Genomic DNA, 21,939 nt, shown 5'->3' with positions numbered 1-21,939 from the left:
GGGAGAAAGGCATGACTCTTCTCCATTGAGAGAAGGAAGTTTCTAGCAGGGTAAGCCAAGCTGAACAGATGTGAAAAACAAGAATCAGTTTGATCTTATCTTTGAGCAGCAGAAAACACTGGGCTGAACTGAGGAGCCTGCTGAATTATCTACCACTTTTTGAAATGCATGATTAAATAACCAGCAATTATGCTGAAACTACTGCACATTCTTTGCTCATGAAGCTGCGATGTGAGTGATTGCTTTCTACACTACTAGTCACTTTGGTCTTGCTCTCCCTCACTCCCACATGTATGAGAAGTGATTCACGTTTTTGTTCTCAGATGGTTACTCAATAGTGTTGAACGTACTATAACACAACCCAGTAACCCAAGTTATTCTTGGATGTCCACTCCTTTTTTGAGAATCAGAAATGTGCATTAGCTATTGAGTGCACTTTGTGTGTGATTGTGTTCATGTTTGTTTAGCTATTCTGATGCTTTGAGTCACACATTTAATTTAGAGGACAAAAATAACAGCCTCTAATAATGCCTGCAGACAAAATATCTTCATAATTTTTTAAGTCACGGTCAACAATGTAGGAATTTCAGAGCCAAGTGTTTGAAAATCTGGTCCCACACATGGCCCTATCACCCACAATGTCCAGATGGCAAAATCTTCTGGAAAAATAAAAGTGCGTCATTTCTTGAGTTTTGGGGTCCCTATTTCAAAGGACAGAAAGGGAGGCTGTTACCTGTATCCCAATAGAGAGACAGCGGTTTTTCTTAAAGTGATCCTTCTTCCTGTCCTCCGTAGTGACAGTGGCTATGGTGGTCGTGGTAGTGACTGTGGCAGGGTTGTTGCTCATGTGTTGACTCGCAGGGCCATGGATCTGGGCATTTGCAGCTTCGATGGCGGCTGTCAGAGCCTTCATACTGTCCAGGCTCTCCGTGGAGTTGCTCAGTCCAGACTGGCTGATAATATCTCCTCGCTGGCCCTGTCCATCCATGTAGGCATCCTGGGCAGACTCTGTGCTACTCTGGGCTGTGATAGAAATGAAAGGTTTCGTGGTAGTTCTGGGTGGGACTGGAGGTGGTGTCTTCTTATATGTTGTAATGCAAGATGACACTGGAAGACAGTGAAAACAGAGACACTGTGATTTCTGTGTGGGTTTTAATTTCTATATTGTAACTAACAACCACTGGAAATCAGGGCACATTAAACACACAAAGACATTGAGCATGGAAACAAGTCCGTTGATAGAGTAAGTGAGATCCCTGCTTCGAGAGGATAGTTGAGCCTCCTCTGAGGTGATGCTCCCACAAGACTGGGGGGAAAAAAGACTGGAAAAACACCACCCTCTGAGATGGACGTTTCTGAAATGGAAGTTAATATGAATCAACATAAGATAGCCATCTGTAGAAATCTTCCCAGGCAATAGTGCGCCCTGAGGGAGAACGTATATACATGGAGATAAGCCCAGGGTAGTCTCGACCTGCTCAGGAAAATACAAAATATAGCTAATGTTAAACAAGGTAACTCTGGAGAAGATTGCAGTGGTGGAAACAAAGCAAAGAGATTGTGAGCAAGTGTGGTTTAATCCTAACCACAGTGGGAAGTGCCCTTGGGGTGCGCCTGGGGCACAGAGCCCTCCAAGCTTCCTGGGCTCAGGTTTTTCCTTTCTTCCTCCCTCCTTCTTTTCCCTCCCTCTCTTTCTTCCCGTCTTGGTCTCCCCCACTCCCTCCAGCCCTCTTCCTCTCCCCCCCCTCTACCTCTACCTTTCCTCCTTCCTTCCTCTGGATAGATGCTCACTATATAAGCTTGTGTTCTGAATCTTTGTTGTTATTTCTGAGCAAAATTGTCCTCTAAGAAGGACTGCATTACACAAAAGTATACCAGTGTAGTCTCCCTGGTTTCTAAATCTGTGATGGTGGGTGGGGGGGATGGCTTGTATGAGCCTCCTCCCTAAAATGCTGCCCTTCAAGCCAACCTAATCAACTCAGGGGCGTCGGTCTGTACAGAAAGGTGTCCTTCCTGGACCTGTACAGTTTAGTCAAAATCCTCCCCAAGGCTCTGGATGAAGTAGCCTTTGCTCTTCTCTCCAGCTACCTGATCATAACTCTGTGGTTATATGAAAAAGCTTTACGAACTGGTTTTCAACTCTCTATTTGTGGAGCATGATGTATAAAATACGGATCAAAAAGAATTATTCAGTTTTCAAGTGAACTTCCCGCCAGAAAAGAACAATTCCTGAACCAGCTTTCTAAAGACTTTTGTTAAGTCCTCTTAAAAAAAAACGATTCAAACTATTGTGTTTCAGTCACATCCCGCACCCCCCCCCCCCCAGGCCTTGCCCGCTCACAGTGGGCGGTCCTTGTTACACCAAATCAGCTACTTCTGACCACAGGATCCCAACTCTCATATGAGCTGCAACCGGGGCCATCTCACTAAATGAAATACTTGCTATAATATTTGGGATGTTTCCTGAGGCCACTCAAAGGAAGTGTCCTATAAGGAACAATAAACAGAAGAATCCTGTTAATGCTGTCCTGTGGTTCTACTGGCTTGTGATTTGGAGTAATTTCCTTAACAGTAAAAGAGATAGGGGCAGAAGTATTTTGCTGTTTCCTAGGGATTACCTGATGGAATATATATACGCTGGTAGGGGGTAATGTAAACAATATAAATGTAGCCACCGCCCAGTTACCCAGGATGAATGACTGCCCATGGCTTACCCAGGAAACCTTCTACCTAACTTAGTGCAAGGACCACATATGCATCCTTTAACTGGAACAGCTCAGCAGCTCCCAGCCCAACATCTACAGTTTTCAGCAAAGGTGCCTCAGAGGTAGTGGAACCGGTGGAGGCTCACAGTGCCCGCCTGCAAGGGGCCGAGCCCGGATCAGAGCCAGATGGGGCTCGGGGCTCAGTTTACCCACCTGGCTACAGTAGTGCCAACATGGTCCCGCTGACTTTTTCACCTCCCCCAGTTCAGTTCCATGTTATGGACCATACCTACTGAGGAGCTACCTTCCACTGCCCAGGAAGGTTTGAAGGGATAACCCTGCTTAGGAAGAGGCCCAGCTATTTCACTGGAAGACCAGCCTGGATGCCAGAGGGAGTGACCCTAAGTGGGATGGGGTCAGTCTCTTCAAATCTAGTGAAACCAGATCATTTTTATTACTTCTTTTAAGTCGTTACACTGTGAACTCATTATTTTGTTGAAAATGGTGCTCAGGACATTCAGCCCACTTGTATTCCAAAGAAATGAAATGCCACATTCTAACAAAGAAATGTCTGATCCTTGGGCTTGGTTATAGCTTGTTGTTAGTTACCCTGTTTCTTCTTTTGGTGTGGAAAATCCAAAGTGCACAGTGCAGCCAAGTACAGTAATATTTCTTCTGATGTGATTTACAGCAGAAATTTTGTCAAGATGTGATGTGTGATGTGGGGACTATAGAAAGAAGGGTGTCACCTTATTTCCAGCGTAATGATGGGGGTTTGGGGGCACTCCCCGGGGCCAACTGCAATTTGGTGCCATCTGGTGGCTGTTGTCAGCTCCCCTCCCGCATGACTAGGGATAACTGTGTCCTTTGATCAATGGGGACCAGCAAGACAGCAGCAATGCTAGAAATCCACTAGGGTTAGATTGGACAGGGAGAATCCAGGGGACATAGCTTTCCCAATAGGCTGGCCCAGCTCCAGTGCCCAAAAGAGGTAAGATTCTGAGATTGCCTCACCTCAAAGAAGGAAGCTGAACAGAAGACAGTAATCATGTGCTTTGGTGTTGTATTCGAGGGACTTCATCATGAAGTTTCACGGCAGTGTGGGGCTTGGCACAACTCTGCCACAGTTATCAGACTTACACTCAAAGAAGCACCACCCATCAATTATTAGATAGAAATTTAAAAGGAATTCCAATCTTTAAGAATGCCCTCTGCCAGAGAAGAAAGGAGATCCAAGATGACTCATACTTCCTACAACCCCCTTCCTTCTCATGCCCCAGTTCTTTCACATACAAGCCTGCTCCAGAAACTCAGACATCCACATTCTCAATTTTTCTCAGCATCTCTCTTTCCTGGTTTTGCAGGCTAAATTCTTTCTTCTCTCTTAAGATATTTTTTCCTCCTAATTCTACTCTCATGATTCAGCACCATGAATAATTTAGAATCCACTGGAGTCTGAGTGACAAGAGGGATGTAGTAGAATGAGGTTCAAGGAGATGAAACACAAGTAAATAAAACTTGCCTGGTCTGGACAGAAAGAGAAAGTAAGTGACTTCTATATCATCAGTGAAATACTTCTCTTGTTTGAGAGTAACATTCTCAAAACAGTGATTAAAAAAATACAAGTGCTCCTTTTATTCAGTTGGAACTTAAAAAGAGAAAAAATAGGGTACTTTAACCATTTTTATTACTTTCCTTTGCCTGACGTATTTCTTTGTTCATTTCAATTAAACTGATGTTTTTTCTTTATTTGGATCCTGATAATTTACTACCCCAGCTCAAAGTTGGAAAAAGAACTCCTATTTATAAGAGTCAGCAAGAGCAGAGTTACACATTTTGATGACATCACTTTCATTCAGAGGATCCTTTGCAGAGTGTAGAGACCAGAGACCCGGCTTTTAAGTGATGCAAGAAGGAAGAGGAGGAGGGAGAGGTGGAGGAGGGGAAGAGGAAAAGATAGAAAAGAAGTAAAAAAAAAAAAAAAAAAAGAACAAATTCCTATCCTATTTCAGCTTCTAGCCCAGAATTCAATATTGTCTCTATTTGCATGGAAAGATAATGCTAGTGTTGAAAGCCTCAGAAGGCCTGTGCCAGGAATTATTTTTTTTCTGTAGTGGTGAAGTTTTTCTGGAAAAAAAAAAATCTAGACTTTCTTATCACTCTGGTTATCTTCTGTGATCAAGAGTACATGTGTCAGGTGGCCACAAAACAGATGTAGGCTCAAACCACGTGTTGTATATTCTTAATTCTGGCTGGGGCGTCAGTCGGATGCTCAACCAACTGAGCTCAGTGTGGAGTCTGCTTGTCCCTCTCCCTCTACTTCTCCCCTTGCTTGAGCTGGTGCTTTCTCTTTAAAATAAATAAATGAAATCTTAAAAAAAAAACAAAACAAAACTTCTGACGGGTTAAGCTAATGTGTCATATACCATAAGGCTATGTTGAGGAATTACTTAGCACTTCCTTGTTACTTTTTAGAAACTCTTTCAAGTAGAAGCCCATAAGAACTACAGATCAAAACCATAAAAGGACAACAAAAGAATTCCAAAGTATACATATACATAGAGTTTTCTAGTAGCCAAACAACATCTTTTTGATATAAACAAGTTATCCTCAGACGTTATTAACCATAACGCAAGCTGTGATCAAGCTGTGATTTGATCTGCTTTTAGTAGGGGCTGGTTTCTACAGGGAAGTCATGGTCAAAGCAGTCCTGGATTTGCTGAGTTGTATCAGATGGTCTGAACTTACTGAGTTGAAGACCACCGAAGAGAGAAGGCCTGCCTCAACCCACTATCTGTGGAGGGCAAAGGTCTCTTGATTTGGTCCAGCCAACAACAGTTTAACAAGCCCTCAAAAGAAGATTTAAAAAAATCAAATGCGGGGCTCCTGGGTGGCTCAGTGGGTTAAAGCCTCTGCCTTCGGCTCGGGTCATGGTCCCGGGGTCCTGGGATTGAGTCCCGCATGGGGCTCTCTGCTCAGCAGAGACCCTACTTCCTCCTCTCTCTCTGCCTGCCTCTCCGCCTACTTGTGATCTTTGTCTGTCAAATAAAGAAAAATCTTAAAAAAAAAAAAAAAAATCAAATGGGGTTAGCAGTGGGGGTGCTAGAACTGGTTCTTATCAGCTTGCTAGATAATTGTGCAAATCTCCTCCACAGTCTCTGTATAGTGACATTTCAATGATAGCTTGAAACTGACCTTGGTGTCAATGTTAACACAATGGAAATTGGGAAATAGTACCCCTGCCTCAGAGAGCAAATCATGAAGCATTTCCAGCACACCTGTGTGCATAGCATGGCACTGGTCAGAGTGTGGTCCACAGACAGGTGTCGAGTCACAAACTATTTGATGAACATATAGTAAGATACGCCATGAAAATTGAGAGTAAACTTCTAGAAACTTTTACAGCAATTCTAAAGACCATTTCATTGATTGAATCTAACAATAAGAAGACTGGGTCTTGGTTTTGGGTGCCTCGTTTTTAAAATTTCCTTTATCTAGTGATTTAATTTATTGCATTTTTACCAAAATATTGATCTGTAACAGACCGGACATCAAACAACAAACTAGCCCATCTCCAGAGACAGTTTGAGAAGCACTAACAGGAAACATTTGCAAATCCAGTGGACAAGGCAGAGGTAGTGCCTGTGGGATTAAGAACATATGAGGGAGGTAACTTGAAACTACAGGCTAGTTTAGAAAGCAAAAGGATGTGAAGAGGCCAAAAGAAAAAAAAGAAATGTGGAAGGATGTAAATTTAAAGGGACCAGTGCACAAATACAAGTTGGTGGCTTTAGCATCAGGTAAGCTGCCTACTTCTAAGAGGGTGTTTCTGGGTACAAGTGTGACATCTAGAACAACGGGGGGATTGTGATGTGCGTTTTATTCCAGGCTTTTCTCTTTAAGGGGACATTGCTGAGTGCTCCACGGAAAGAAAAACCATATCTTACGAGGAGTGGATTAATGAGAGAGGATGTTTAGTTTGCAAGAGAAGGAAGACAGGAGAATTTCCAATGATTTCAAAAGCTCTTGTGTGTTGGCACGGACTAATTCTGTCTAAGACATTGCGGGAAACCACCAAGGTGAGAGCTCAGAGAGGCACTAAGAATAATTCCGTAGTAGTCAGTTGTTCAAAGGAGGAATATGGGGCTTTTGCTGTATAGTGAGCTTCTTGGTCTGTGGAGGTGGTAAGCACAGGCCAGCTCATCCTTTGGCTGGGAAGTTGTTAAAATTGTACCACCATGGTACAAGGGATGGGAGCCTGAAGTAGGTGACAAGATTTCTTTCACACTGGAGCTCCCGCGGTTTTCTGAATATTAATCAGAGGTAGAAAAGAATTTGAGAAGTAGAGACCCATTGAGAGTGAGGTGAAAAAGCCGAAGAGAAGAGGTGAGGGAGCATTACCAACGCGGATGTTGGGTAGCAATGACCAGTGTTCAGGCGTCCTGGGAATGCATTTTGGCATAGATGAGGGCAAAGCTGCTAATAAGAGAAATTTGCTGCTGCTGTTTTGCATCAAGTAGGCCGAGAAGTGCTGAACTGATAATGAACCAGAGGTCGAGCTCCCCGCGGTGATTCGCTACACAGGCTGGACTCCTCACCCACCAAGTCCCAGATAAACCAGCGTCCTGGCTTGAGTCCTTCACGGGGTAAGAGCATAAACCAGGTGAAAACAAAGATGATAAGATGGAACATTAGCCCAGGCTCTTTTTTTTTTTTTCTTTTAAAGTGCTCCCCGCAACATGAGGCTTAAACTCATGACCCTGAGGATCAAGAGTTGTGTCCTCCACCAACTGAGCCAGCCAGTCAGGGGCCCCTTTAATTTGGATTCTCCATGTGCCATTAGATCAACTGAGTCACCAGAGAGTGAATCCTTACTCTGTAATGTGCTAAGAATTTAATAGACATAATCTTATGACAGAAGCAGCTCTGGCTACGCCCACTTGTTTGGTGGTAAGACTGAGGCCCAGAGCAGGTAACAGATCTCTGTCTTATCCAGCTACTAAGTACTGGAGTTTGCATAACTTGGAGGCCTCAATCCCCGTGTTGGGTTCTCTGCTCAGCGGGGAGCCTGCCCCCCCCCCCCCACTTTTCTGCCTATTTGTGATCTCTGTCTGTCAAATAAATAAAATCTTTGAAAAATAAAAATACTGCCGAAGTCGGGCTCGGAGCTGGGCACGGAGCCTGCTTAAGATGCTCTCTCTCTCTGCCCTTCCCATCCTGTAAATGCTCTATTGCGCACTCGCTCTCTCAAAATAAAATGAAAATGAAAATACTTAAAAGGGAAGAACTCCACAAAACAAAATATACATGGAAAAATTGCTCCCTTGTTTCAAAATATTTACAGCTGAACATCTCCAGGCCACCCAAAGTGTGGCGGTCAGTGGTCCATGCAGAGCCGGCTGCATGGTGAGAGGGCCGGTGGGGAGGGCCGTGGGGTGCGGCGCGGGGGTCCTGGAAGAGGGAGCCGGCTTCTCGCCTGCCCTCCCGGTTAGTGTTGGCTCCGGGGACGTGGCCATGAGAACGGTTTCCACTGAAGCCGTCCTCCACGGAAACCACAGAGACTAGGTAACCTTTCCTCTGTCGAAGTAGAAAAAAGCACGCTTGTGTGAGCGTGTAGGGGAAGGGCAGGGAATGTGGACAGAGAGGGAGGGGTGGTGTAATAACTCTTTAGTCATAAGACTTGCCAGTTGGTAGTTACTAGTATTCCAGACACTTCCTAATGCCAGACAAATGCCCCAAGCCTCGGCATGTCTGGCTCGGAGATCTATTCATCCGATAGCAGCCCGGCTCTTGCGGGAGACAGATCTCTGGGCAGCCGCGCTCCGCCGCTAATCAAACACAACATTGTTCTCCGCGGGAAGAATGGGAAGGTTTGTTTCAGAGTCACAACTTTTTTTTTTTTTTTCTTTTCTAAGAGGCACCCTAGTTGTTTTAACAAGTTGCTACAAAACTTGGTCTTCCTGAGGTGAGGCTGTGGCGCACAGTGCCTGCACTGTACCAAAATCCAGGGAGGGAGGGGTCAGAGTTAGTCATTAAAAAGGGAAGAAAAAAAAAAAAGCCCCAGGCACTTCATGCCTGGAAATGATGTAACAGGCAGCCACTCCTCTGTTAGAACTACAACCAAACAATGCTCAGGCAGTCCACGGCAGCTGCTCTCCAAATGTCAGCGCCAGCCCCGTCCAAAGAGCTTGAAAGGCAGCAAGCTGGAGGGTTTTGTGCTGTACCTTTCTCGCCCACATTTTCCCCAAGCCCTCCCAGGAACCTGGCAACAGGTAACGTGGCAACCTTTGCTTTATAAACTGGCAAGTGGCATCATTTGAGAGAACAAATGGATTTTCTTTTTTAAAGCCAGCTTCATCTCCCCCTGCCACCTCCATACTTCGCCCCCCCACCCCCGCCCGCCAAGGAGCTGAGAAAAAGGCACTGCCTCCTGGCAGCCCTGCTCTCGAGTGCCGCCTTGTGGCTAAGCTCAGAATATCACCGAAGTACCCTGAAACCCGCGGCTCAGCTCGAGGTAAGTCACGCTAGGAAAAGGGCTGGACATCTTTGCTAGATTTGTCTTCCAAAAAAGCCCATCAAGAGCGCTAGTCAAGATTCAGAATGCCTTGACCGCCCCCCCCCCCTTTTTTTAAACGTATCGCCTTAACAAAAATTTTACCCCTGTTGCAGCATAAGGTCTCTGGGTTGAAGTTGTGTTTTTTTGTTGTTGTGTTTTAACAGCAGCTAGGGTAACATTTTTTTATGACTGCGAGTTGAAAAGCAAGAACTGCTGTAGCCGCGTGGTTAGGTGAGTGGCAGCAAGGAGCAGTAGCCAAGAAACTGAGGATTCCTGTTGGGTGAGATGTGCATTTTCTATTTTTAATTTTTATGTGATTTTGTATATGTAACTTGTATGCGGAAATCTTTCTCTGGGGCAGAAGCATTTCTAATTCGTATTTCTGGCTTCCAGTTAGTCTACTTGCAAGGATTATTGAGATTTCCCAGACTGTGGGCCTAGCTTCCCAGAGAGTAGGGCCTGCAGTACCAGTTTAGCTTTTATCTCTGTGTGGGGCAAACACCCACAGAAATGCCAAGGGCACTATTTGCAACTAGTCTTTCTCTCAGGTACTCCCCCTTCTGATGTCTCTGATTTGGAGGGAAGGCTATGGTTGGTCGCTGCTGGTAGCTCCAGCCAGTTACGAGGGCATCCGTTCTTTCTCCTTCTCTGGAAATGTTAACTGGAAACTAAGCAAGAGGTTTAGATCAAAGTAACTGTGCTCTTCAGAAAGTTCCATTAATTAACTAAATTAAAGGAAGTTAAATGATGTTTGGAGGAAAGTCATTTTAGAAGGCCCAGGTCCAGGGACTGAGGTCTGAAACTTCTAATGTGGACTTTTAATGAAGCTTGGCAGCAAGTTAAATACTATTAGAAATTGAGGGTTACCATATGGAAAACCAGTTGTTGCCTGAAATCAATCATTTCAAAGGAACATCTTGAAAGTAGACAGACATTTGGCTAGTGTTTGCCTAGACCATTTAATACTAAAGATAAAAAGCCCATGGCTCTGAGTAAGAATCATTTGACCAGTAGCCACGGTGAGTCATAGCCTTCTTAAGAACTAGGCACAAATATTGAAGTCAGGATGTTGAGAACATTGGGCTTACTAATTTGCAAGGCAGGGCTATTGCTTCCAGAAGGGAATGTGATCAGGATTTCACGGTTCATTTTCCTGGTCTTTCCAGCAGGTGCTGTTGAGTCATCCATGTACTGAAGTGACTGCCCTGGCTGTTTCATCTGTTAGGATTAAATTTCCACTTGTTCCATCACTTTATGAAGTGATTTCTACCATTGAGTCAGATATGTCACTTCCTCTAGGACTTAGGGATTTTTTTTTAATGTTTGTAACATTGTGTGTGTTTTTCAAAATTTGTCCCAGCCAGTCTGCAGGTTTTCCTGGATTGAATGGATTGTTTACAGGAGGGGAAGATTCCGGGCCCAAGGTCAGGGTTACCAAATTATATAAGGTTTCCTGTTTGGGCAGTTGGTCTACCAACCCCTCAGGTTAGTGCAGACTGGGGCTTGCCAAAGGACATCATGCCTACAAGGCCTGGGAGTAAGGATGGTGCCAGGAGCAGGGAAGGAAATTTTTCTTTTAAGCTTCTCATCAGCTAGCTTTCATTTCTTGTCAGATGTCACTTCACATTAATACTTTCCTATAGTTCTCTGTAGGTGATTTTTTTTTTTCCCCTGACTGGGAATTCTGAGAGAGGAATTTAGTTAAGGATGTAGGAACCAGTAGGTCAGGCATTGTGGTCCCTTCTGTTCACGATGACCACAGTGCCTGGAATGGGTGTGGCACATGGGACTACCACAGTAAAGTATTTTTTTTTTTAATTAATATATAATGTATTGGACGCCTGGGTGGCTCAGTGGGTTAAGCCGCTGCCTTCGGCTCAGGTCATGGTCTCAGAGTCCCGCATTGGGCTCTCTGCTCAGCAGGGAGCCTGCTTCCCTCTTTCTCTCTCTCTGCCTGCCTCTCCGTCTACTTGTGATTTCTCTCTGTCAAATAAATAAATAAATAAAATCTTAAAATATATATATATATATATATAATGTATTACTTGTTTCAGGGGTACAGGCTTGTGATTCATCAATCTTACACAATTGGCAGTTCTCACCATAGCACATACCCTCCCCAGTGTCCATCACCCAGCCATCTCCTCCCTCCCACTGCCCCTCCACTCCAGCAAACCTCAGTTTGTTTCCTGAGATTAAGAGTCTCTTGTGGTTTGTCTCCCTCTCTGGTTTTGTCTTGTTGCATTTTCCCCCCTTCCCCTATGATCCTCTTGTTTATCAGATTCCTCCTATCAACAAGATCATATGATAATTGTCTTTCTCCCATTGACTTATTTCGCTTAGCATAATACCCTGTAGTTCAACCACCTCGTTGCAAATGGCAAGATTTCAGGTTTTTTTGATGGATATATATATATATATATATATATATATATATATATATACCACATCTTTTTCCATTCATCTGTTGATGGATATTGGGGCTCTTTCTGTAGTTTGGTTATTGTGGACATTGCTGTTATAAACATTGGGGTGCATGTGTCCCTTCGAATCACTACATTTGTATCTTTGGGGTAAATACCCAGTAATGCAAGTGCTGTGTCATAGCTCTATTTTCAACTTTTTGAGGAACCTCCATACTGTTTTCTAGAATGGCTGCACCAGCTTGCATTCCCAACAGTGTAGGAGGTTTCCCCTAGTAAAATACTTGTTAAAATGAAGGAATGAACAGGGTTGAGAAGATATTTCCTGGAGAAAAAGAAAAAAGGACCACTAATCTGGAAAGGGAGTCACCAGGGTAGAAGTGAAATGAATACTCAGCAAAGCCATTCTCTGTGACATTGGATATTGCATTCGAATCTCCTATCACCAGTGCCCACTTCTGTTTGGCATTGGCCAAGGGCTGGCCAAGTGCAATTGTGATTGGCCAGCTTTCGCCATGAGCTAGTATGCAAAAGCACAAACTAATATCACCTGACTGGTTGGTCCTATGGATTATTCAGCTAACTTCCTCCAACTTCTGTTTGGCTTTACCCACGGGCCCTGGGCAAATGGCCAAGTGAGGGGCCTGTGATGCTAACTGCCCATTTGCCGTGCATCTGCCTTGCTTTGCCTGCCTATTATTCTGCTATTCTCTGCTTGCAAAAGATGGATATCTGAGAGCCAAGAACTTTCTTTACCTCTTCATCTTACTTCATGGAAATTAGTGGCACCTACACAATGGGACCTGGAGCCTGGAATACAGGGAAAAATCTGGAATGGAGCCACACAACCAAACAGGACTCTTCTGCCAGGTTATTTGGTGACTGGTAAACAAAGTAGAACTCAAGCCTACCTAACCCCGGGTCTGTTTGGAGTAGCTGACGGTCAATGGGAGAGGGGTTATCAGGCACAGATTGCCAGCTTGTCCTGCTTGAGAAAGCGAGTTGGCTGTGTAGCCAGTGACCTGTGCGCAAACCAGCGTATGTCACGAGTCCAGTCAGGCTAAGTCCTAACTGAAACTTCCAGCTGGATGTGTTGGTAGCCCCCACTCACTGCTAGACTGTTCTGGGCTTTGGAGAGAGGGCAGCGCTATCAAAGCTGCCTGCTTCTGCCGCCCTTATGGACTGGGGGTCTGCAGGGAGGGCTTGGCCTGGAGCAGAAGCTTTGCACAAGGCAAGCTCAAATCCCCCCAACCCGGGAAAACAGGATGTGTGGGGAAGTGAAGAAGAAAGAAAACCCATCCACCATTCCTTCCTGTTGGTTTCAGCATGATGAGGAATAATTATCCGGGTCTGGAGAGCAGGGCATGTGGGAGGCCACAGGACGCCCTGGTGTGTGTAGTTAGGCAGTTAATTATTCATCCCACTCCATTCCTCTTTCCTCTCTGAAACCCCCCTTTTCAAAGGAAAAACAGGAAAACTGACTGGGTTAATCTGTAGAACACAGTTTCTGTTAGCCCACTCAGCCCAGGAAGGAGACCTGCCCACTACTGAGTCTCAGATAACTGAATCAGTGCTTAAAATGACACCTCCTTATCCAGCTGTGTCCTTGACAGATGAGGACACAGATTTAGAGAAGGACCTGTCCACGTGTCCCCAGGCCTCTCTGTCCATACCAAACTTTAGACAGGACTTCGGTCCACCAATCAGTGTTTACAGTTGGTAGGAAAAGGGCCCCTTAAAGACTGCATTATAAACTCTATTTTACAGTTGGGTTTTTGTCAGTTGGCAAAAATGTAATAAAAATAATCTAGGAAACTGAAGAGGCCCGCACTAAAACGGTATCAGTTTACTCTACCTGCCCCCACCAATGTCCACCTTCACTGTGTTCAAGAGAGCCAGGCACTGATCCTGGAATCCCAATTCCACAAGTGACGAGGGGACTGGAGAGTGGGCTGCCCAGGTTCTCCAGGGAGGGGTCTGACTGGAGCCTTGACTTCTTCCCCTCCAAACCTCCACTTAGATTAGAAAGAGTTGCCTTTTGTCATTAAGATTCTACTTTGAACTCTTAGAAGAACCTTAGCTGAATTTTAAAAGCCCTTATTTGACTCTCTTGGTTGGATGTCTTTGGAATTCAGAACTTTTGAGGATCGTAGAAAGCTAATATACCTGACATTCCCTGGGGGTCTAGGGCAGTGCCCTAGGGGTCGAGGGAGTCTAGGGGGTCTATGGCAGCGCCTCTTGATGATGGACTCTAACCTGTTTGTATTCAGAAAGAGGTAGCACAGCCGCACTGCAGGAAGTTCCAAGGTCAGGTTTTGGCCAATGGCTTTCAGAATAGCAGATGAAGGAATGATGTTTCCCTGCTCCTTTGGAAGCCTTGGAGCCATAGGACTTTCTCCTTCAGAGGCATCTACGGCCCTGCCGGGAGTTGTGTCCTAACCAAGCCTACAGAGAGGATTGGGGCGGGTGTGGGGGGGGGGGGGGAGGGCGGGGGAGGGGTGGTAGCAGACTCTATTTCCATATGTTTAAGGAAGAGAGAAATCCAAGGTTAGGTATGATGCTACTCCTGATGTCTCTCTTTGTGTTGGAGTTCTGGGTGTTCATTGGTTTCACACACTGTATTCAGAAACATCTTGTTCTGGTTTTTGTGAAAATGGTAATTGGGGTGTTCGTAGGGGGGCTTTCAAGTAACCTTTCCCCACAAGGTGGAGTGATGTGTACATAAACTACAGAGTGGGGTAGTCTTACGTGTTCTTGGAAGAGAAACACCTCATATTTGCAAGGTTGTGTGGATGTGTTTTCATTCATCTTTTCCATCCTCATTATGACCCCCTGCCCTCAGGCTATAGTTGCTTCCCCATAAAATAAATAAAACCAACATTCTTCTCCTTGACCCACCATAATTTATACTCACAGGAGGGTGGCTCTATGCGAGGTTCAGGCTGGGCGCCATGCTAAGTACGGGCAGCTTAGGACACTCCCCTAAAAGTTTCTCTGCAAAAGCACTCTTGATTCGCTGGAGCCCTACCTAGTATACACAGTTTAAAAATTATTTTTTATTTTTAAATTTTACTTATTTATTAGAGAACACAAGCAGGGCAGAGGGAGAGGCAGAAGCAGATTCCCTGCTGAGCAGGTAGCCGACATGGGGGCTCCATCCAAGGACCCTGGGATCATGACCTGAGCTGAAGGCAGCTGCTTTAACCGACTGCGCTGCCCAGGCGCTCCCAAAATCATTTTCAAAATGCACATTTTACACTGCATTTCCAACCCCGGAGAGAGGAGATAATCCATGTAAGAGCTTGAGTTAAAGAATAAACTGAGGGGCAGTTAGGTATGTTAGCGAACAGACAGATAGATATAGATGAAGCACTAGAAAATTTCAGGATCTAAAGCACCCCACCGCCGGCTGATGTAGGTAATGTTCTTTTCAAAAAGAACCGGAGAAAGTAAAGACAGAATGATTTGGTTTCTCGATTTCTGATCGTAGATGAAAGATTTAGCCAAGTCTCAGTTCTTTGAAGAGGCAACTACACCCACAGCAAACCTACGAAGCAGATGTTAATACAGTCTGTGTGATGTGCCTGGGTCTGGGGGTTTGTAATTTACACCGGTTGTAATTGACATAGCAGTACAACTGCGGAGCTGGCAAGGTGCAGGAATGCGGAAAAACTAGAGGAAACCAGCGCCAGTGTTCGGATTGAAAGTAACTACCAATAAAGACAGGGAAATGGATCACAGAGAGGGGAAGCATTTGGATAGCCGCTGCTCAAAGATTCAGCCGGTTTGCAGTTGCTGATACCTTGTCAGGTCTCCAGATAAAGGCAAGTCTTGTCACCCTCAGGCACCTGGCTGAGAGGTAATAAAACAGTTGCCTTATCTCCTAAGGGTGGAGTTGGTCAAACCTCGGTGGTAATTATAGTAAACTGAAATTGCCTGTCATTTACCGCCCCCCCCAAAAAAAAAGAGGGCGAAAGGAAGAGGCTTAAGGCAGGAAACTGTCACCCTCTTTGGATTTTAAAAAGCAAGCAAAACAGCCAGGAGTTTTCCTGGGAGTGAGAAAAAACAGCCTGGCCAGGCTGCCCTCTCCTGGGGGTAACAGGATTGCTGACAACTCAGGTCCACGTGATGGTCTAGAAAAGAGGCTCAAGCTGATGAAAATCCAAGAAATCTTCTTAGGAGTCTTCCTTTCTAAATGTAAATGACTGAGTCCGTGCTTTGCTAAGGAGGGAAGGAAGTCACAATCACACCGAGTGACTCATTCAGTGCTGTTAGCTCAGGCAGTTGGATAAAAAGTTTTAGCAAAAGCAGCAACAAATCTACTTTAAATACTAGCACAGTAAGGAAATTCCTCTCTTTCAGGCTGAATGCCATCTGCACAAAAGAGCTCCTGTTGACATCTCATTTACAATCTCCCCCAGGACACAGACAAGACCATTTCAATAAACCCGGCTCAGAAACACCTATTGTTCGAAATCTTCAACTAGCCACAGGCTACCACCACTCCCTATTGTTTTGTAAAAGAAAAGATTTAGAAGGAGAAAGATTGCCACTGTGGAAGCTCTGAAAAGAGGAAGGAAAAAAGTCCTTTGACCCGATGCTGTCAGAGAGCGTGCATGAAGAATAAAGTTAATGGATTTCCATTTTTATAAGAAGTGCCTAAGAAATGCCTGTTAAGTTTCTGAACTGGGGATGGGGAATTCTAAATTCAACGCCAACTTTGTGTGTATAAGAAGTGAACCCCTGCCAACGGGTTTGCTAAATGAAATGCCATAGGCTATACTTACCCTATTCTCAGCCCTACAAAAGCCCTGTTAGCACCAATAGCAGAGCACCAGGTGAGTCTTTGATCTGGGCTGTTGCCCTGGGAATTAGAGCTGGACTGTCCTTTCCAAGTAGAATTTCCAGGCTCAGAGCCCACTCCTCCCTGTTAATGATTTCTTTCTTTTTCATCGCCCCGTTTTGCTCCCTCTTTTAGTAAAAGTTGAACACTCTCTGGAGTTATGTAATGTCCTTAGATAGTTGTTCTTCACTATGCTTCAAATTCAGGGATATATTTGTGTTTACCCCCCAAAAGGGGCCCTCTTCATCTGCTCCTTATCTTGACCCTTGTAATACGTCTTGCAGTTAACCTTACCTATCTCTGCAAATGATCCCTTTATCTACCCAGAGCTCAAGCCCACACTGGGCATTATCTCTAATTCCTTTGAGTCCAATCCCCTCTTAAATCCGTCTGGAATCCTTCTACCTCCTGCAAACCAGCTTTCTGCTTTCCTAGATGCCATTACAATACTCCCCTCCTGAGGATCACAGCAACTTCCTAACTCACGGTTTCTCTAACCACCAGTTGTGACTTATTCAGGGGTCATGAAACCAATTGAGGCGGGTCATGCAGTTTCACCACTTAAAAAAATGAAGTAGATTAGAAAATGTGAGATTGCATCAGACAAAGGAAAAAGTACTGTTTTGTGAGATTTGTTTCAGTTTGTGTTTGCATCTGGATCTCTGTACGTTCTGGGCAACAGGTAAAAACGGATTTTGTTTGCCACGATATTCTGAGAAATACTTTTCTGATTGCTCTCACTGGGTCTGCCTGATGCCTGCTTCAGGAGCCTGCTTCACTGCTGGATACACTTGGAGCAAGGGTTGAAGACACTGAACAGAAGCTGTCACTCCAAACGACAGGTCTGCCCACAGGAGAGTCTCGGGCTTTGGAGAGTCTGAGTAACTGGGCTCCTGCTCACTTTTCAGAAGGGCCTTGGAACTCTGCATCCTGACTGCTTCTACTCTTCATTATTAAAACCATCAAGTTCACGGGAAAGTTAAAGGGACTTAGAAAATAAAACAGCCTCCATAATGGATTCCTGCCCAGGCAAGTCCAGACATTTAAAGGAATAGTCTTGCTGTTGTTTGCTATCATATGGAGAGATGTTAAGCTTTCCTTTTTATATTGGAAATGAAAAAGTAAAGAAATCTGCACATGCCGACCATCCCTGATAGTGGTCATTTCACGAAAGCCCATGAGACAGACACAACCTTCCTGAAGTTGCCAGCAAGCACATCCTTATCCCTTCCTTAGTGTTGGGGCCCTGCCACCGCTCTGCATCTTGCTGGGAAGAGAGGTGGCCCCAGTTCTTGCAACTCCTCCCCCAAAATCCCGTGCCTGAACCGCACTAAAAGAAGTCCCTGTTTTTTCGCTGGGTGCCTTAAACTTACTTATGTTATGGAGTCTGGGTCTAGAGAACCTGCTCCATTAAGTGGAAGGGCTACAGAAATTCACCTTTTTTTTTTTTTTTTAATTTTATTTATTTATTTATTTATTTGACAGTGAGAGATCACAAGTAGGCAGAGAGGCGGGCAGAGAGAGAGGAGGGAAGCAGGCTACCTGCTGAGCAGAAAGCCCGATGTGGGGCTTGATCCCAGGACCCTGAGATCATGACCTGAACTGAAGGCAGCGGCTTAACCCACTGAGCCAGCCAGGCGCCCCCAGAAATTCACCTTTTTAGGGGAAAAAAAAAAAAGAAAGAAAAACAGCAATTTTAAATTCTGTAATTTAGAAGCCAGTGTGCTGCTTTTTTTTTCTTAAACTGATTAGCAGTAGCTTGCCTTTGTTTGGCAGAAAATAGGACAGAAACTTACTCTAAGAATGTGAATGTGAATGTGCTCTCTAAGTCACTGCTGTGATTCTGCACAAAACTACTATGTACTCTGACATCAAGCAGTTAGAGCACGTGTGCTTATGGAGGATTTTAACTTTATTCCTTGGGCTTCTCAAAAGAGAGGCAGAAGCAGACTCCCTGCTGAGCAAGGAGCCCCAATGAGGGGCTCAATCCCAGGATTTATGACCTGAGCTGGAGGCAGCTTCTTAACCGAATGAGCCATCCATGTGCCCCGGTTTTGAATTAAATTTAAATGAATCCCACATTAAAAAAAAATAATAATAATGAAAGCCTCTTAATATTATTTGATATTTCACTGTCTTTAAGAACTTAAGGAACATTGACCCATAAACACTGAACACTGGCATTGCACGGATGTTTTCACACCTAACATCTTATCGTTTCCAGAATGCCATCTTCTTACATGTCTAATTGCCTGTGGGACACACTGCTGTTTGCTCTCTCATCACCACCCTCCTTGCCAACAGGCCTCAGTGCTGTTAACTTTTCCAAGCAGCCATGACTTTTTGGGAAGTCAGTCCCTCCCCTAGATACGGAGTCTGAATCTTCATTGAACCGAAGTGTGATCGTAGTGATTCTGGGAAGGTTTCCCTCTCTAGTCAAAGCAACACAAGGCAAGGACATTGTTTTTGCTCCTCTGGACGTTGTCATCAGCAAGAGATACCCTGAAGTGTGACTGCCATCTGGGGACCCTGTGGCAGGGTCTGCCTGAGCAGACAAACCCGTACGGAGGATGACAGGTGGAAAGATGGTAGGAAGCTGGTTTGGATATATTCAATGGCTGCCTAACCTCTAGATTTGCTGTTATTTGAGAAAATGAATGCCTTTCCCATCTAAGTCACTTTGATTTTATTTATAAAATTTTATTTGCTTATTTATTTATTTGGCTTGGGCTTATGCAGATGAATTTATATATGCTAAGCGTCATGCTTGCACGAACACTCCTGTTCATTCATCAAGATTCACTTTATTTGTGTTCCATTAGTACCTCCTACATATCTTTATCGTAAAACACACCACAGGGGTGCATGAGTGGCTCAGTTGGTTAGGCATCTGGCTCTTGATTTCAGCTCAGGTCATGAGCTCAGGGTCACGAGATTGAGCCCTGCATTGGGCTCTGTGCTGGGTGCAGAGCCTGTTTAGGACTCTCTCCCTCCCTCTGCCCCCCCCCCCCCATCCTCCCTGTGCTCTGGCAAACTCTCTCAAAACAAAACAAAAACCCAAAAAACTTATCAGACTTTGCTTGTTACAGCACTTCTCCAATGCTCTTGTATGAGAACGAGGAAAGTTAGTGATCAGGCAGATCTTTGTTTACTACTGTTTACTTGTTGGATTAAATGATTCTTTTTTTCTTTTTAAAAAGATTTTATTTATTCATTTGAGAGAGATAGCACAAGCAGGGGAGAGGCAGAGGGAGTGGGAGAAGCAGACTTCTAGCTGAGCAGGGAGCCCAAAGTGAGGCCCAGGACCCTGGGATGATAATGAGGAGGGGAGGGCAGGATATGAATGGCACCTGCTCACTCTAAGTTCAAATACTTGAAAATTTAAAGTTTCAGACCCTATCCAAGCTCTGTTTAAAGCTTGTCAACTAGATTTCCTTAGTTCACTATAGTCATAAGGTAGACTACCAGCCCCCAAATTATCCGCTTCAATTACTACAATTCTATTAAACAACCACTTCTCTGCTTTCCGTACCTGAGAGACAATTTTGCATGATGTTTCAAAATGTAAGTTTTAGAGGCAGACGTTGATTTAAAAGTGTGTCACCTAGGGAAGGTTGTTTACTTTCTTTGAATATCAGTTTCTTATTGTGTAAAAGGAGGACTAGAATACCTTCCTGAAAAGGTTGTTGGAAGGATAAAATGAAGTAATATATGAGAAATGCTCAGCACATTCCCTGACACATAGTAAGTGCTCAATAAGTGTATACATTAACGCAACAATAATGTCAACAATTTCATAAGAGAAATCCCTTCCTTTTCTCTTAGCAGCTACTGAGCCAGGTGCATCCTATGCAAAGGGCCTGTGACACGCCAAAGCAATAGTTCCATGTGAAGGTAGTCAGATTATGCCATCCATCTCTATGACAACCACGCTTCTCATTTATTTTGTCCAGTGCCAGATGGGTGGTATGTGATGAGACAAAACTGAACCTCAGGCTAAAACTGTCATTCAGTATATTCACTAGCAGTACCCCTGCCAGGGATGCCCTCAAACTTTGGATTTCATGTGGCCTTTATTTACTTTTAAAGATTTTATTTATTTCTTTATTTATTGGACAGAGAGAGAAATCACAAGTAGGCAGAGAGGCAGGCAGAGAGAGAGGGGAAAGCAGGCTCCCTGCCTAGCAGAGAGTCCGATGTGGGGCTTGATCCCAGGATCCTGAGATCATGACCTGAGTGGGAGGCAAAGGCTTAACCCACTGAGCCACCCAGACACTCCTTCATGTGACCTTTAAATTCATAGTTTCAGTCATAGAAGTACTTCTGAAACACGGACTATCTCAGACATATTTTCATTTTTAGTTATTTCCCAAGGACAAAATAAAGCCAAAGATACCTCAATGTCTGCCATTTAGTCCATTTTGCTATTACTAACAAAGGAAGATTAGATTAGAAAAGATTGTTGAGAAAAAAAATTTGAGCTTAAGTGAAGTGTGGGTAGCACTCTATCCTATAAGTGGTCTTGGATATAAAATCAAACCGGGGCATCTGGGTGACTCAGTTAGTTGAGACTCTGACTTTGGCTCAGGTCATAATCTCAGGGTACTAGAATTGAGCCCTGCATAGGGATCCCTGCTCAGTGGGGAGCCTGCTTCTCCCTCTTCCTTTGCCTCCCCCCCTGCTCATGCTCTCTGTTTCTCAAATTAGTAAATAAAAAACTAAAAAAAGAAACAAAACCAACCTAAACTTTCTCAGGAAAAAAAGGGTTGGCATTCTAGAGAAAGGAGTAAAAGGAACAATGTTGGTTGAAGGGGTCCTATGCCCAGGGCACTTAGAAAGAATGGATTTATGGGGTGCTTGGGTGGTACAGTCAGTTAAGTGGCTGACTCTTGATTTGGGCTCAGGGTCATGGGATAGAGCCCCATGTCAGTCTCCATGCTCAGTGCTGAGTCTTTGGAAGTCTCTCTCTCCCTCCCCACCCCATACTCTCTCTTTCACTCTCTAAAATAAACCTTTTTTTTTAAAAAAATTAATTTGTTAATTAATTAATTTGACAGAGAGAGAAGGAGAGATCACAAGTAGGCAGAGAGAGGGAGAGGGGGAAGCAGGCTCCCAAAGAGCCAGACACAGGCCTCGATCCCAGGACCCTGAGATCATGACCTGAGCCTAAGGCAGAGGCTTAACCCACTGAGCCACCCAGGTGACCCAAATTCATAGTTCTTATAAAAAAGGTTTACTTTAGGGCTCCTGGGTGGCTCAGTGGGTTGGGTCGCTGCCTTCGGCTCAGGTCATGATCTCAGGGTACTGGGATCGAGTCCCGCGTCGGGCTCTCTGCTCAGCAGGGAGCCTGCTTCCCTCTCTCTCTCTATCTGCCTGCCTCTCCATCTACTTGTGATTTCTCTCTGTCAAATA

At 44.6% G+C, this 21,939-nt stretch overlaps 1 protein-coding gene across 14 annotated transcripts in view; it reads right to left on the bottom strand.

Annotated features, from left to right (window-relative positions):
* The window catches only part of DLGAP1 (DLG associated protein 1), an 869,387-nt gene that overhangs the window by 63,870 nt on the left and 783,578 nt on the right, over positions 1–21,939 (bottom strand). For 12 of the 14 annotated variants that reach the window (XM_059409264.1, XM_059409265.1, XM_059409266.1 and 9 more), the window contains one exon: positions 734–1,107. In XM_059409264.1, coding sequence (XP_059265247.1) covers positions 734–1,107 — 374 coding nt within the window. The remainder of the gene's footprint in view (positions 1–733; positions 1,108–21,939) is intronic. The other 2 variants (XM_059409267.1, XM_059409278.1) reach the window with 1 other exon arrangement.

This window comes from Mustela nigripes, chromosome 8 (genome assembly GCF_022355385.1).
Source record: "Mustela nigripes isolate SB6536 chromosome 8, MUSNIG.SB6536, whole genome shotgun sequence".
NCBI lineage: Eukaryota > Metazoa > Chordata > Mammalia > Carnivora > Mustelidae > Mustela > Mustela nigripes.
This window is presented reverse-complemented; position numbering and strand designations above follow the sequence as displayed.